We start from the raw sequence: 16,036 nt of genomic DNA, 5'->3' as shown, positions 1-16,036 counted from the left end.
AAATGTATGTATGTATGTTTGCATGTCATGTCTACCTAAAACTTTTGACAGAGGCGACTGATTTTTACAAGATCAGTATCGTTTTGAAGTTCGACCTTTCAGATGATAAATATCGAAAATTAGCTAAAAACATTAATATCTTCACCTTTAACTGGGTACTTTTCTACAGGGAGGGAGGGGGGTCGCTTTTTTCGCCAATATTTTCGCAAGTCATCTCCCCTAATCGAGATATACATACGACTGTGGACTATTTGTGAACTTGATATTTCCAAGAAGCTTCCTCCTTTTGGGGGAAGGCGGTTCAAACCTACTTATGGTGAATGTTTCTGGCATACATAGCATTCATGTAGCCAATATGTGAGGGATATTCTTCCATCACTTGGTTAAAGATACTGAGAAGATCTATGTTATCATAAGGAATAACATTCATTAAAATTGATTATAGATGACCCATGACCCGAAGGATCACAGAGTTGCTAAATTAATAAAATATTTTTCAAATAAAAGTTGGACAAAATTCTTTTAAATATGAAAAGTTAGCATGAAAATTTAAATATCTAGGGAGAAAAGTTAGAGAAAAAAAGGGAAAGAGAAGACAAAGAAAGTGGGAGAACGAAAGCCAGAGAGAAACAAAAAAGAAAGTGAGAGAGAAAAAAAATGTGGAGCAGCCTTCTTTTGTTATTACTGCTAATCTCAATAATCTACACAGAATTTCAAACGTTGAACTTGGAGTGTAATGGGTAAAGTACATTGTAAAATTTTGTTGTAAGTTACTCTTCAAGAGGTTGAAGGTTCAATCCATCATGATAATGTGACCCAAAATACAATTATGGGTACTCCTGCAGTATTTTACCCACCGATTTCACGATCTTAGCCGAGCGTTGATCGACATCCGTCGGAAAACGCCGGAACATGGCGAGCGGTACGATACTCTATCAGCAAATCAGGGCGCTTCAAACGAACGCGCAGCAGACGAATAATTTTCATTGAAATTACGCACATAGCGTTTCATTTCAGTTATTTTATTGTTCAAAGTAAAAATACACAGCCTTTCATTTCAGCTATTTAATTTAGCGATAAAAAAAACCCAAAAAACTGGGAGCTGTTGGAAACATATTTATGCGAATTTATGTGGAGACAAAAATTTGGACACAACCCTTTTGTCTCCATAATAAATCAAATCGCGGAAGGCTACCCGGTTTGGGAAGGAGCTTCTTTCCACATCCTCTGAAAACCCTTTGCTCCCTACTTTGCCTCTACAGTCAGTAGAAAATCTTCCAGTCGGAACTAAAGATAAACAGTAATTGTTGTCCCCCCCCCTACAAACATTACTGAAAAAAAAAACAAAAAAAAACATTGTTGTTACTGTTTAATAACGTTTTGTTAAAAACAAACAAACAAAAAAAAGCATTGAAGTGTTTATTACTGTTGCTTAACCCCCCCCCCCCAAAAAAAAAGCTATCAGAAAACAAAATGAACCAAAAAAAAAAAAAATATTCAACAAAATAAATTTATTTTACTTTAAAAACACTTACGGTAAGTGTTTGTGATTTATTTTATCCAAATTTTTTGTATTAATTTTATCCATTTTGTTGTGTGTGTGTGTAATATCTTTTCCTTGTAATGTTGTTGCTATTCACATACTTTTAGCGTTCTTGCACCGTAGCTCCGAATTCTCGGCTTTCGTCGGCGTTAACGCCGAAAGCGTTCGTCAACGCTCGGCTAAGATCGTGAAATCGGTGGGTAAAATACTGCAGGAGTACCCAATTATGAATTACTTAAGACTTCTACCCAGTCATAGCTGACTACCCCCATGGATTAAATAAAGGGTTTTGTTCAAAATTCTATCCAGATTCCCCAAGTTCAACAGAAAGATTCCTGAATCCAACAAGATACACTTGAAGAAAGTCTGAGGTTACATCGACTGAAACATTGTGAAACTAACACTCAGAATGAGAACAGTAGTTCAAAGAATACAAATAATACAAACAAAAAAACATTTTGACCAATGAAAATGTTGCTGAACTTATCTGGATGGATATGTAGCAAGAAGTATCGGTTGCTTCTTAAGAAAACTTCTGAATGAATCAGGAAAGATGTCAAGAAACGAGTTCCTAAAATAATCTCAAAATTTCTTCTAGGTTGCATAATGATATGATAATTAGATAAAAAAAAAACTGTCTTATGTTTTCTATTCTTACAAAAATAAATAACTTATAAAAATTAAATAATTATGTCTTCCATTTCTGGAGAGGAAATAGAGAGATAACCAGTGAATCTATTTGTCTATCGAGTGAAAACTATTTCTTTTACCTGAATGGCTAAACCACCTGACCTCCATTTTATATCAATATGCTGTAGTATATCCATCTGACTACAAATACTTTAAATTTTTTAAGATAATCAAACATTAATATATTTTATTATAGAAAAAAAAGTTTCTTAAACATGCACATGAATTAAAAATATGGATTATTAATAAAAAATGACTAATGTATTTTTCTTTTTACCATTTGTTATTTTTAGACCTGCAGTCGAATATTGCTCCCAGTGGCTGAAAGAAGTGCTTTCATTGAAACTGGACGCAATCCAAACATGACTTATCTACAGCGCAAAAATTTTAAGAAGAAAATTCTTGTCCGTTGCAAAAAAGTAAATAAATGTCCCTACTGTCATTCTTTTAACGGTAAGAATGCTTATTTGGCCATTTTGTTTGTAGTTACTCATTAGGGGATAGAACATATAAATTATTTACTTACTTAATTTTCTTAATTTAATCTTAAGGATGAGTATTGAGAGACTCAAATGGGCAAAATTTCAAGACAACATTTACTTAGGTCATCTGTATTATCTGATACATCTTACCTGTATCACTTCTGGACTCAGACTAACCCGACTTTCTGTTCTGACCCCCCCCCCCAACATGTGACATCATCTCATTCCTATCAATCAACACCTGCATTTTCAGTAATTCTAATAGTAAAGCTTTCTTTTTTTTTTTTTTTTTTTTTTTTATCAAAAAGTTGAAGAGCTATAAAGAGGGGAGTGGTACCATTTAAAACTAACGATCTTTTCTGTTTCAGAATTTATTTTTCTACAGCACCATTCTCAATGCACATCCATGATAGCAGTTGTTTCCTTGGTCTCACACCGTTAATATCTGCAACATTCAGTCATCAATAACGATGCAATTTGCATTGTTATTGATGACTGATCAGTTCGGGTGGAATAAAAAAAATAGGAGGCATTAGTTTTGATACACCCGTCATTTATGTTACCAGATATTAAAAGTGAAAATGATTTTTTTTTTTTTATTATAAACTTAAAATATATTTTTTTATTATAGGTAAAACTATTCAGAAAAAAACAAATTTCAAAGAAATTTTTAGTAAAAATATATATTTTGATTAAAAATAAAACCATTTTGAAAAAAAAGTTTCAAAATAAAGACTGTTTTTTATGTAAAGTTTTAAAATTAAACTCGAATTGTAATAGTGCATATGAGCGTATGGGAAAGTTTCAGCAGCGGCAAAGGATAGCTTGCTGCTGAGAGATTAGCAGCAGCCGAAAAAAAAAAAGGCATATGCAAATTAGGAAGTGTTTGCAAGAAGAAAAAAAGAAGAAAAAATGCACCACGTGCTCAAGGAGAAAACGCAGTCAGCATCAAAGAAAATGGATGTGTAAAGTTGAAGATGAGAATGGGCCAGCTGGACCTAGCATGCAGTCGGAAGAAAGAGAAACAAGTGCCAGGCTAAAATTGACAGGTGACAGTGAGAGAATTTTTAAGTGGTGCCAAAAGTAACTGTAATAAAAACGTTTTGTAAAAAAAAGAAAATGCCAACCCAGGTTTTTATTTATTTCCTTTTTAACTGCAATGTTACAGAATTGCATATACATTAATCAGAAGGGACTTTTCCTGGATATACATTAACTAAACAGAAAATAAAAGCAAAAAAAACAAAAAAACTGTAACTGATAATTTTGTTTTGCTTATGTATCCACTATTTGGACAAGATATGAATTATTGGCACTTGTACAGTTTAATCCAGGCATTAAAAAATGAAAATATCAGAAAAAGGTTATATTGTATGTATCTGTTTTCGATTGAAGATCTCTGAAAAAAAATTTCAGTTAATTTGATTGAGTAGTTTTTGGGGGTTTTTTTACAGCGGAAAAACATGTTTTTATGACAGCTCGCTGAAGGTAGACATATTGGAATCTTTTTAACATGCCACGGAAGGGGGGATAACTCAATTTAAAGCGCCAACACTTCCTCCCCATCTTTTAATACTAGATTTTCTTCCTAAAAATCGAATCTTTTGCTTGGTATCATAGCATTTTTTTTGCTGTAAAAAAAAAACAGTCTACTTGATGAAATTAAAGTGAAATTTTTTTTTTTTTTCGGAGAACTTCATTGCATAACGGATGTGTACAATTTAAACTTTTTTTGATATTTTCATTTTTTTAATGCCTTGATTAAACTGTACAAGTACCAAATTATTTCAAATATCTGTACTTGTTTAGTTTATCAAGACCTTAAAAAATTAAAATATTGAAGAAAAAAATTATATTGTCTGTACTCGTTATGGAATAAAGTTTTCATTAAAAACATCACTTAATTTGATCAAGCAGTTTTTTTACAGAGGAAAATCAAATGTTATGAGATTGATCGTGTTGCATCCATCTTGCGTATTTCTCGGACAAGGAGGGAAGCACCAGGGGAAATAACTCCAATCACTGCTTAAAGTTTGTCAAAATTTGACGGGATTGTTTTGAAACATAGGCAGAAAAAATACTTTGATAAATATTTTAGTTTTTTTCACTTATTTTACAAAGTTTCTCTGTCCTTTCTTAATCCTGTTTTCATTTTGCCCTTTGTTAATCCTTTTTTCATTTAAAGGCACCTCCTCCTCATCCGAAAAATAGGCAAGATGGATGTAACACAATCGACCTCATTAAAATTTGATTTTGTCCTGGAAAAAAAAAACTTTTTTTTTTTTTTTACATGGAGTTCACCACTTATCAATGCCCAATGGCCAATCAGGGATAAGGGTTATTGCGTATACAGTAATCAAAGGGATAGTGTAGCAATAGTATTGGAGAATTGGTAAGGTGTCATTACTTAGGTGGGGGGGGGAGGTTCATCAGGAATTTGTTTGTGTTGGACTTAAAAAGACATCCAGGTTGAAGTCGGGAGGGAAACAGGCAAGCGAAACAGAGTTCCACAGGTGTGCAGTTCTAAGAAAGAAGCTTTGTTCATGGTATCTATGTTTTGATTTAGGCAAAGATAGGGAGTGGGGAAAATTATTGATGGTGGTTTCAGCTAGTTGGGTGTTTTTTGAGAAAGATTGGCGAGGGGAGACCAGAGAATGGAGCTCAGACGAGCACCTGCCATGGAAGTAACGATAGAACAATGACAGGCTCGCTACGTCTCTTCAGGTTGATTAAATTGTGTTTTTTTTTTCGTATTAAAATTTTATTCCATAACAAGTAGGTACAATTTTTTTTTTCAATATTTTCATTTTTTAATGTTTTGTCTAAACTAAACAAGTACGAAAATATCTTAAAAATTGTTAAAAAGAAGTAATAATAATTATTTCTATGTTTACATACCCATTTTCCAGGTATGACAAAGAAGATTGGTATGTTGAAAATTGTCCATGACAAATACAAGACTCCACGAAAGGACAAGGATCCTGTGATTACGGAATTTCTTGGCTCATTTGAAGCTTCCAAGCAAAATAATAAAGAATTAGAAGGTTTACTGACTAAAACACAGGTGAGCATTTTGAAAGGCACTGTTATGTTTTATTTTAAAATATCTAAAATATAAAGAAAAATAAACGTGAGCAAAATAATTTTAGAACCTTTTTAGATAATTTAACTTTTGAAGCAATTGTTTTAATATTTTAAGTTTTCTAGCACTGGATTTTCAATGTAAGATATATAATATTTCTTTTTCTAAGTTTCTTCTTGTTATATCGTGAATTTCAATATAGGCAAAATAATTCGAAATAGAATAATTATATGAATAGGGGTAAAGAATAGTACAAAACGAAAATAGGTTCTAATGTAGGAGATATCATATATATATATATATACACGAGCAAACAGTTAATAAAACATGTTACAAAACACTTTGAAATGAGTTAAAAACATATTTAATCTGAAAAGGAAACACTAGATAAGTGGATAGTCCTTAATCCGTGGAGTTTCGAAGAAATACTTTCCTTCTCATCAGAGGGTAGGAGTTAGCAAAATGCGGGATCGGATTTTGCATGCAAAAGTATTTGATGAAACAACAAGTAACTCAAAGATCTTGCTTACAAAAAAAGTGAAGCAGAGGGAATATGGTGAAGAAAAAGGTGATTACACATGAATGGATAGTCTGGTGGAAGATAAATAATCCAGTGACGGTAAAATCAAAATGTATAACTTCATATATATATTAAATGAACGATGAGGAATAAACATTATATATAACTTTATTATATTATCAGAACAATAAGTAAAAGGAAAAACTAAGAAAAAAAAAAATCTTTTTAGGCCATGACATTTTGAAGCTAAATGCTTCTCGTTAGAAGAGGAAAAGGTCCAGAATTATGCATTTTGTATAATTCTGGCCCTTCCATATCTTCCACAGACTAGAAAATCCCCATTTTTCTCTCAACCCCAAACTATATCACCATCTCGCTTTCCTCTCATGTTGTGTGTACACCGATTGACCTGTTGACTCTTCCTTTGACTTTACATCACTTATTTTTGATTCACCCCTAGGAATGATTCTGTTTTGCAGATTTGGATCATCATGACATGTACTTAATGTGCCCATGTCAAGCTTTGTACTAGCTGACTTAATTGCTATTAATATTGGGTCCCTAACATGTAACTATAGCATCATCTTTGCGTTTTGAACAAAATTTTTTTCGCTACAAGTGCTGCTTGAATAGTCACATCTTACGGATATTCATTTTCATTTTATTCTGAAAATAACTCTTCAATTATAAAACAAACTAAAAACACAGAATTTATATATTTTTTTAACTCCTTGTTTTCACTCCAAACCTGAAATAGAAGATTCAAATCTGTTGTTAAAGTCCCTGAAAACATGCCTGCATCATTCTACCACTCCAGGAAGATGATGGTGGTCTAGTGGTTTACGACATGGACTGACAATCTGGGTGTCCCAAGTTCGAATCCAGTTTGTTCCACAAAAATCACTTTCACTTAGGATGTTGGCAACCTTCATGTGGTCCTTCCCGTAACCCCCAATGTCTTTCTAGAAACAATTCTAATTAGAAAAAATATTGGGAAAACCATTGCTAATAATAGAATCTTCAGAATTGTACGATATGATGATAGCTCCAGAAAGTATCTCACCCCAACATAATCCTTTAAAAAAAATTTTTTTTTTTATTCATATTTATCCCCAAGCAAGGCACAATGCTACTGATATGCAAGAAGTAGCTGTGAATTAGATACCATGTCTACAGGGACACTCTAAGTAGGGAGTTGAGCAGCGAGATGTTTGTTCACATTACATTTAAACTTTTGCATGTTAGTTTATTTAGGAAAGCGGGGAAACAGGAAGGGAATTCTAAAGTCTAGCAGTTTGAGCAAAGAAACTATCAAAAAAGAAAGCTTTCAGACATATGGAGTCATAAAGTGAAGGAGTAGGAGTTGGTTACTTGACGGGCTAGTCAGGGGTCACATTAAGAGGACACTAGTGATATGAATTAGTCAAATCACATTCCATGAAAGTACTTGTAAAATAGCACAGGGATGCAACATTGCGACGATGGATCAAAGGTTGGAGTTTGGCTGGTAGTGCGGGACCTATTCGATTGCAGACCCTTCTTATACGCTAAGGGGAAGACACTAGCGGTCGATGCCAAATCCTACGATAATGTACTGCAATTGTAAAGCACCCTTTCTGGTTTTTGACAAAATGCAAAATCGACTTTAAATCTCCTTTTCCTTACAGCCTCTTTCTCACAAAAAAGATGCTGCTAGTCTTTCTCTACTCTATTATTTTCATGGGACTGAGCTCCAATCTCTGACTCCTCCCTGTAAAAATATTCACAGCAAAATCTCATCTGCATATAACCATTGTATACATACATAAAACTAAGCAAACCTTCCATGAACAGTTTCTTTTTAAGAATTTCCCATCTGTGAAACAATACCATGGAACTGCTTCCCATCTGACTTCAACATGATTGTTTTCAAGTCCAGTGATAGCAAATACTTGTTGAACTGTTCTCTTCAGTAATCAAATTCTGGTAATTCTACTCCTCATTTTCAATCTTATTAGTCATCACCCAACTGACAGACAGTGTTCTCATCCTCCAGTGGCCTTTTGCCTTTATAAGTGATGACTCATTAGTATACAAAAAATAAAAACACTTAGTTAATTTTTGATAGTGCACACTTAAATTTATGGGCAAAAACAGCAATTAAATTGGTTCTTTTCACACTTAACAAATTGTCGTAGTTTCAAAATTATCTTAGTATATTCTTAAAAAATATACAACCACAGGTAGTGCCACCGAAATATGTTAAAAATGGCTTTTGCTTTAAAAACTAAAGTAAAATTTTTAACTATGTTCTATACTAGTGGAGCTACCCAGCATTGCCCAGGGCAAGAGTGTAACAATTTCTATCATTCTCTTTCTCCCTTCACCTGTTTTTCCCTCCTCACTCACTTCTGTTTCTTCTTTGCCAACCCTTTCCTCTCTCTGAACATGCACGCACATACATAACTCAAAATGCTGTAAGAGAAAAAAATCTGTGAAAAAAAATTAGTTCCTTCCCTTTAGCTAATAGTTGTGAAACAGGAGATAACATAAAAAATGTGTCTATCTTGATAACATTAAATAATATAAATGGCTACTGGATCCCCAAATAATTGATTTTTTTTTTTTTTTTTTTTTTTTTTTTTAGGGTATTGTACATCCAGGTTATGCCAATTTAATAAAATTAAACTTTTTGGATGTTTGTTGTGTATTTTTCAAAGTTTAGCTGTACATACAGACATTTGCTGTTTATATAATAGATAACTATACTTTTCTAATGATATTTTTCTGTTCATTTCAGGAAATCCTCAGTCCTTTAACAGTGTTAAAATTATTTGAAAGAATCCCCGAAGAAGTGAGTTGGTTTTTATTGTTTGTTTTCTTTTGGAACTCCTTCAAAACTCTTTCTTGTCTTGGCTAATGACAGCAACTCTTCTATCGACCTCTCTTCAACTTCATTCTCATCACTTTTTGCAGGACGCGTTTATATTTTTAAGAGAAAGAGTTATTTACACTGGAGAAATGGTTCTTAACTAGAATCCATCTTATATTAAAAAACAAAAAATAAAGAAAAAAAATTCTGGTATACTCGTAACTAAACAAAAATATTGTATTCCAAAAATCATGTAAATTCATAAAGTAATTTTATTTTTTCAACTGAGAAAATCAAATTTTACAACTGAATTTTATCAAGTACTTTACAAGGATTCATGACATAGTGGATAAAATATAAGATAAAATTGCTTCGGACTTCTACCCAGTCGTGGCTGATGGAACAAGAGCATGCTACTCTGTGAATTAAGTAAAGGGTTCCATTCAAAATTCTGTGCAGATTCCCGAGTTTGACAAAAAGGATTCCTGAGTTTTATTAAATACTTTATCCACTATGCCACTAGGGTTCATAGATATCTAGGTTCGACAAGGGGGTAATCTTTCTGTCGAACTGTGGGTGGGGGAGGAATCTTTCTGCCGAACTGGGGGAAGGGGTGGGAATCTTTCCGTTGAACTTGGGGAATCTTTGTCAAATTCGAGAATCTGCACAGAATTTTGAACAGAATCCTTTATTTAATCTATGAGGGTAGCATGCTCTTGTACCATCAGTCATGACCAGGTAGAAGCATTTAATAATCTGCAATTGCATTGCAACATAAGAATGACACTCAAGAACAGTAGTCTATTCGTTTTGTTTTTTTATTTGTTTTTTTCTGAATAACTTGTTCATCTGTTCCACTCATTTCAACGGTATTTATTTTATGGTTAGAAAATGAGGCAAATGTGAAAAAAAATCAGTATTTGGTCTTTCGATAGAAATAATGGGAAATGTTTCTTTTTCCTTTTTATAAATCAGGATATTCCGTTGCTTGTGATGAACCCAGATGTTGGTAAGCCCAAAGATTTGATTTTAACCCGTATCATGTGCCCTCCTCTTTGTATCCGTCCATCAGTGGTTTCTGATCTTAAATCTGGCACGTAAGTAATTTTCTGCCCTTTTTTTTTTTTACATATTTCAGAAATTTTAGTCTTCATATAATTTGTATGGAATCGTTGAAAAGATGAAAGAATATACAGTGGAATATTCTGTTTCTTTACCAATGCTTTGTTTATATTTATAAATTTACTGGATATAGCCGGGATTCATTGCGGAGGGATGCAAGACCTCTGCTTTTTTGTAAACCAGAAAAGGAGTACTTCTGCTTTTTCTATAATTTAGAAAAAACATTTTTTTTATTTTTTTTTTTTTTATCGCAAAGTTCAATTTTGAGCGTTATACTGCCATGGTTTCCCCATATTGAATTCCACAAGAATAGAATATGACAGTTTCGCCTCTGCAATATTCTCACCTTTAATCAACAGAAAGAAAGCCATCTTCCATCATGATAATGCTTGTCTTCACACAAAACTACTGACCAAAAATCTAAAGATCTTTGTCCTATTTTTTGTCATCTGACTCAAATGTAAAAGGCATAATAAATCCCTACGTAATATGTATTGAACATATTTGTAATTCATTATAAGACCTCTGCCTTTTTGGAAACCAGAAAAAGTAGACTTCTGCTTCTGAGAAAGCTGGCCAGAGATAAGTTTTGAAGTCAATTTCTAAAAAGCCGTCAGATACATATTAACATATAAAACTAAGTTAAACTGAATATGATGCTCTATTTGTTTTGAACGTATGGAGAGAATAAGAATTTTTTTTTTTTTTTTTTCGGTTGTGACATGGTTTTAATAACACGTTACTACAGTTCACATAGATTTCGGGAGAGCGAAATTGGTTGGAGTCTGTTGCAACTGCAAGTTGGAATGTGAACATTTAAGTTTCTGTGTAAACTCGTTAACCAGTTGTTGCTACCCAACACAAACTTCTGTTATTGCACCTAACAAACGTATTCTGTTTATTTTATATCTATGTATTCTTTTCCACTCTACACAATCTGTTATTAACTTTTACACAAAGATGTTTTTTTTTCTTTTTAGGAATGAAGATGACATCACGATGAAATTAACGGAAATTATTTTTATGAACAATGTCATACAAAAACACAAAGCAACAGGAGCGAAAATGCAAATGATTATGGTAAATATTAAAACCTTTTTAAGCTTTTGTTTCATCTCTTTCCTATGCTTTTTTTTTTAATGTTTCTTCTGTTAAAAGTAAAGTTTTGAGAGTGAGTGTTACCAAGACCAAATTGATGATCAGTGGTTGTAGTGTTGGAAGAATCCTGAAAAGAAAAAATTTCATCTTAGTTTATAGAAGGGAAGCAATGCTCAGTGGAAATGGAAAATTTCTCTGCTCAGTTTACAGAAAGGAACTCGAGTGCAGCTCAATATTTTTTTTTTAAGTGTAAGAACTACAATAGAATTACTGATACGTTGAAAAAGGACCAGTTTGTGTGCAAGAAGTGTAAAACAATGGAAGTGGATGAGAATTCTGATGCAAAAAACATATTTGATTAGCAAAAAAGTTTTGTTACCGTGGTGTTATCATTGAAATACGGGTAATAGTGTGATTGCAAGAATTTGGAGGTAAGTTCATAACGCTTATGCCAGAAAGGGTGGAGGTGATGTTGGTTTAGTGGTTAATGACACTGACTGACGATCTGGATGTCTCAAGTTCTAATCCAGTTCGTTCCACAAAAATCATTTTCACTTAGGATGTTGGATGTGGTCCCTCACATAATCCTTGATATCTTTCTAGAAAGAATTCTGATTAGAAAATTAGGTTGGGGGGGGGGCAATGCCAGCCATAGAATCTTCGGATTCATACAGTATAATAATGATGTTGGATAGTTCATGGGTTAGTTAGATGTGGAACAGTTAACGTAGGTTCAGTTCACGAGGAAAACCTGAGAAAAAGTGATAAAAATAGACTTTAGAGAAAATAAAGACCTGACCAGAAATAGATTAGTTTGGAAGTCAATTTCTATAAGCCGCCCAACACATGCCAGCATGAAAATGGATGTCAAACCAAATATGAGGAGTTTTTTAGTTTTTCCTTCTAAATGCAAATGTCTTGCTATAAGCAAAACTATTTATAGGACATTTTGAGCAACAAAGCCTTTTACTCTGATTTTATCAGGGAAGGTGCCAGCATGTAAAACAGACACTAAACGGAGTACAATGATAAATAGTGGTGTATAATGTAAATCTTAAAGACCTGCTTTATGTAATATACTAGGGTCCATATAACATGGGGGGGAGGTGTAAATTGTGTATATATAAAATATTCTACAGTGTCTTTACATGTATGCATAATAAAAAATGTTCAGGTGTATATAATGTCTCGTCTGTGTGTGTGGGTTTTACATATACAACAAACAGCATACCTGTTTTCACCGTATCATCTCTTAACAACACTGAACAAAGTTGGTGCTTTCATAATCTTTTATTCTTCAGTTGGAATTTCACTGTAGTTTACTCTTTAATGCCTTCCCAACTCTTATCAGGTGGATTACCGCATTCCATGTCTGACCCAAGTACCTAACTGCACGTCTATCTCTAAAATTATCTTTCTAGTTTATTGCGTCATCAGCTGATGGTTTCCACATAATCCATTTGTTATTCCTACATTCCAAACTGGCCTCTTGATTCCAAATTCCTCTTATAAGTGAAAACATAATCATCAGAATAAAATTCCATTCTGTCAAGTTAACATGCCTAAGTTATTGTCTATAAATATTTCATTCTAAGGTACCTCTTTTAGGTGACATTCCATTTAGATTTATGAAACGCAATCATAATAATAATCAACTAGTTTATATTCCAGCGTTGTCAGGAACAAACAACATAACATTAGATCTGATGAGCTCAGAGAAAGATTAAATCTGGACAGTATAGGGAGATATGTATGCATAACTGGATACTTTGTTAGTTTGGTCACATTGAAAGAATGGATGAGTGTGTTTGGGTTAGTATATGTAGAACAGTTGAGGTAACAGGGTCAGTTGGCAGGGTAAAGCGAAAGAAAAAATAGAAAATTATATAGATGATTTGAGCGATAAATGAATACCTGGTTCGATATAGGTTAATTTGGAAGTTAATTCGGAAAAGCTATGCGACATATGCCAGCCTGTAAAACAGATATCGAACTAATTGCAATGAATAAATAAGAATTCAATTTAGGAAAAAAAAAAAAAAATGGATGCCTGAAATAATGTCAAAAGAATTTATGAAAGTGCATTTTAACTGAATTAAAATGTGGAAATTTTTTTTCTTTCAAACAGGAAGATTGGGATTTCCTTCAACTTCAGGTGGCTTTGTTATATAACAGTGAAACATCTGGAATTCCTCTTCACATGCAAGTAAGTAATTCTTAATTAATTCTTTAAAAAAAATGTCCATTTTAAAAAAAAAAAATTTTTTTATAATAGCGAAATTCAAAAATCAAAATATTGAATTTCAAGTAAAACCAATAGTATCTACTTAATTGATATGTCACAGTAATGAGAATATCCAAAAATTATGAAAAATAAGGTAGAAAATTCATTATTAATGAAAACAGTTTTTGAAGATAGCGAAAATTAAGTTTTGCTAAATATGCCAAAGATTTTTATTTTTCAGAAAATATTTACTGTATATACTTTTTTTTTTACAATTTCACCCCAAACAAGGCACAGTGTCACGTTGATGTAGGGGGGGGGGTACTATCGAGTACACTAGTTGCAGGTGTAATATGTAGGGAGTTGAGCAGTTAGATGTCTGTTCACATTACACCTGAACTTCTGCATGCCAGTATAGTTGGGAAAGCAGGAACCTGGAAGAAAGTTTCAAAGTCTAGCAGTTCTGGAGGAGAAACTATTAGAGTAGAAGGCTTTCTTACATCTAGGGATGTCCACTGTGTAGGGGTGGGATTTTGCTGCGTTGGCTTGTAGCGCATCGGAACATTTACCCTTAAAATACTTGTAGAACAGACAAAGGGATGCAACATTTAGTTGATGGGACAGAGGTTGAAGCTTAGATGACAGTTCAGGACCTATCAGGGTGGCAACTTTCTTTTGAACCCTGTCCAGGAGCAAGAAACTAGTAGCACACGCATCAACCCAAATGTGATAACAATACTCCATTCTTGAGCGAATGGTGGCCTTGTACAGGATACTTTCAGGCATAAGTAACTTTCTAGCGCGGTAAAGAGAACCCACCTTTTTCACAGCAGCCTTAGCAATGCTTTTGATGTATCTGTTCCAACTCATATTCCCTGTAAACATTAAGCTTAGGAGTTTGAATGAAGTACTTTCAGGTAGTGCATCTTTAGCCATAGCTATTTGTGGTTGAGAAGATTTCTTGTAATTGTTGAAGGAAACAAGCTTAGTCTTGGCAGCATTGAATGTGACCATCCATTTTTGTCCCCATTCCACTACTGATTAGAGGTCTAGTGTTTCTGCCATTTCCTTAGATATGTGTTAGTTTGTTTTCCCCTCGTTCCTGTTATAGAGCATGGTGTCATCAGCAAATATACCCATCTCAGAAATAATTTTATCAGGGAGGTCATTTATGAATATCAGGAATAATAAATGTCCAAGGATAGACCCCTGAAGTACACCTGCATTTATATCATATTGTTTGGATGTCTGACCGTCGAGGACAATCTGGATTCTTCTCTTATTTAAGGATTTAATTATGTTAAGTATTCGTCCAGTGATAGTGTATGATCTGATTTTCTTGAAGACTATTGTGCCAAACTTTGTCAAAAGCTTTAGATATATCTAGGGCTATCACTCTATCTTCTCCTGCTTTGTCCAGTGCTTGGTATATACATTCAGAGATTAGTTAGGATGGCTGCTGTAGAATGGGCTTGCGTATAAGTCGAATTTCAGGGAGACGATTTTAAGGTTATTTGGGGGCTTATACATAGGTAATGTTTTTGGAAATGTTGTTAAAGAGCGACTCTGCGCTTAATCATAACATAGAAAACACCATTTTGTTTATGCACTCGGTATATACCGGTAATCCTAGTAATTAATTGCCCTCCTTCCGAACTTCTCTGCAGTGTGTTTGGCAGCATGTAAGCACATGCGCAAATTTTCAGTGGGAGGCTTAATAATAATTGGAATAGCTCTCACAATGTTCGGTGATGATATGACAGATTTTTAGTAGGTTAAGAAATGTATAGTGTTTACCATATGTCGTTCTCCCTTAAGTTCAACAAGTTTTAACAATTTAATGACAACTATTTAATGAAACTTAACGCATACATTTGCAATATTACGGTATATTATGGCTCGTGCAATGTATGCGTTTACATTATTATGTTACATGACATAAATTATGTATAAAAACAGTAACTGTGCCTGAAATCTACAGCATGTCATTGATCAGAATGTCTGATAAGCAACATTTGCGTTCGTTGCATGTAAGTGTGCAGCGGGTTGGTTCTCTATATGAAAATCGAATAGACTACACTTGCATAAATGCACGTATTATCGCTCGCTGGTGCCGAGAAACAATTTATAACATCTTACAAAAAAAACCACCTAAAAGGAAATTATCTGTGCAAGAAAGAGCCATAAGACAAACCATTTGACTTGTCTGGAATCTACAGTTGACGTACACAGGTAATACCTAAAATGATACAATTTTTAGTCTTAAAATGCACAATGGCTTATACACAAGTATATAGGGTACATCCCTTTTTGGTACCATTAGAGCTCTACGATTTTTTTTTTTTTTTTTTTTTGCAAAACTCAACCTTTTTCATTTCTTCACTTTTCTCATAACAACAACCTCTAAAGTTTTCCTTGAGCTTA

General features: G+C 33.5%; 1 protein-coding gene across 1 annotated transcript in view; it reads left to right on the top strand.

The window, feature by feature from the left end:
* LOC145293102 (DNA-directed RNA polymerase III subunit RPC1-like) overlaps positions 1-16,036 on the top strand; it is a 106,161-nt gene that overhangs the window by 13,645 nt on the left and 76,480 nt on the right. Inside the window, exons 4-9 of the mRNA XM_080139478.1 lie at positions 2,527-2,686; positions 5,625-5,779; positions 9,097-9,150; positions 10,144-10,265; positions 11,271-11,370; positions 13,517-13,594. Coding sequence (XP_079995604.1) covers positions 2,527-2,686; positions 5,625-5,779; positions 9,097-9,150; positions 10,144-10,265; positions 11,271-11,370; positions 13,517-13,594 — 669 coding nt within the window. The remainder of the gene's footprint in view (positions 1-2,526; positions 2,687-5,624; positions 5,780-9,096; positions 9,151-10,143; positions 10,266-11,270; positions 11,371-13,516; positions 13,595-16,036) is intronic.

Source organism: Euprymna scolopes, chromosome 14 (genome assembly GCF_053919585.1).
Source record: "Euprymna scolopes isolate OS-2025 chromosome 14, ASM5391958v1, whole genome shotgun sequence".
Taxonomy (NCBI): Eukaryota; Metazoa; Mollusca; class Cephalopoda; order Sepiida; family Sepiolidae; genus Euprymna; species Euprymna scolopes.
This window is presented reverse-complemented; position numbering and strand designations above follow the sequence as displayed.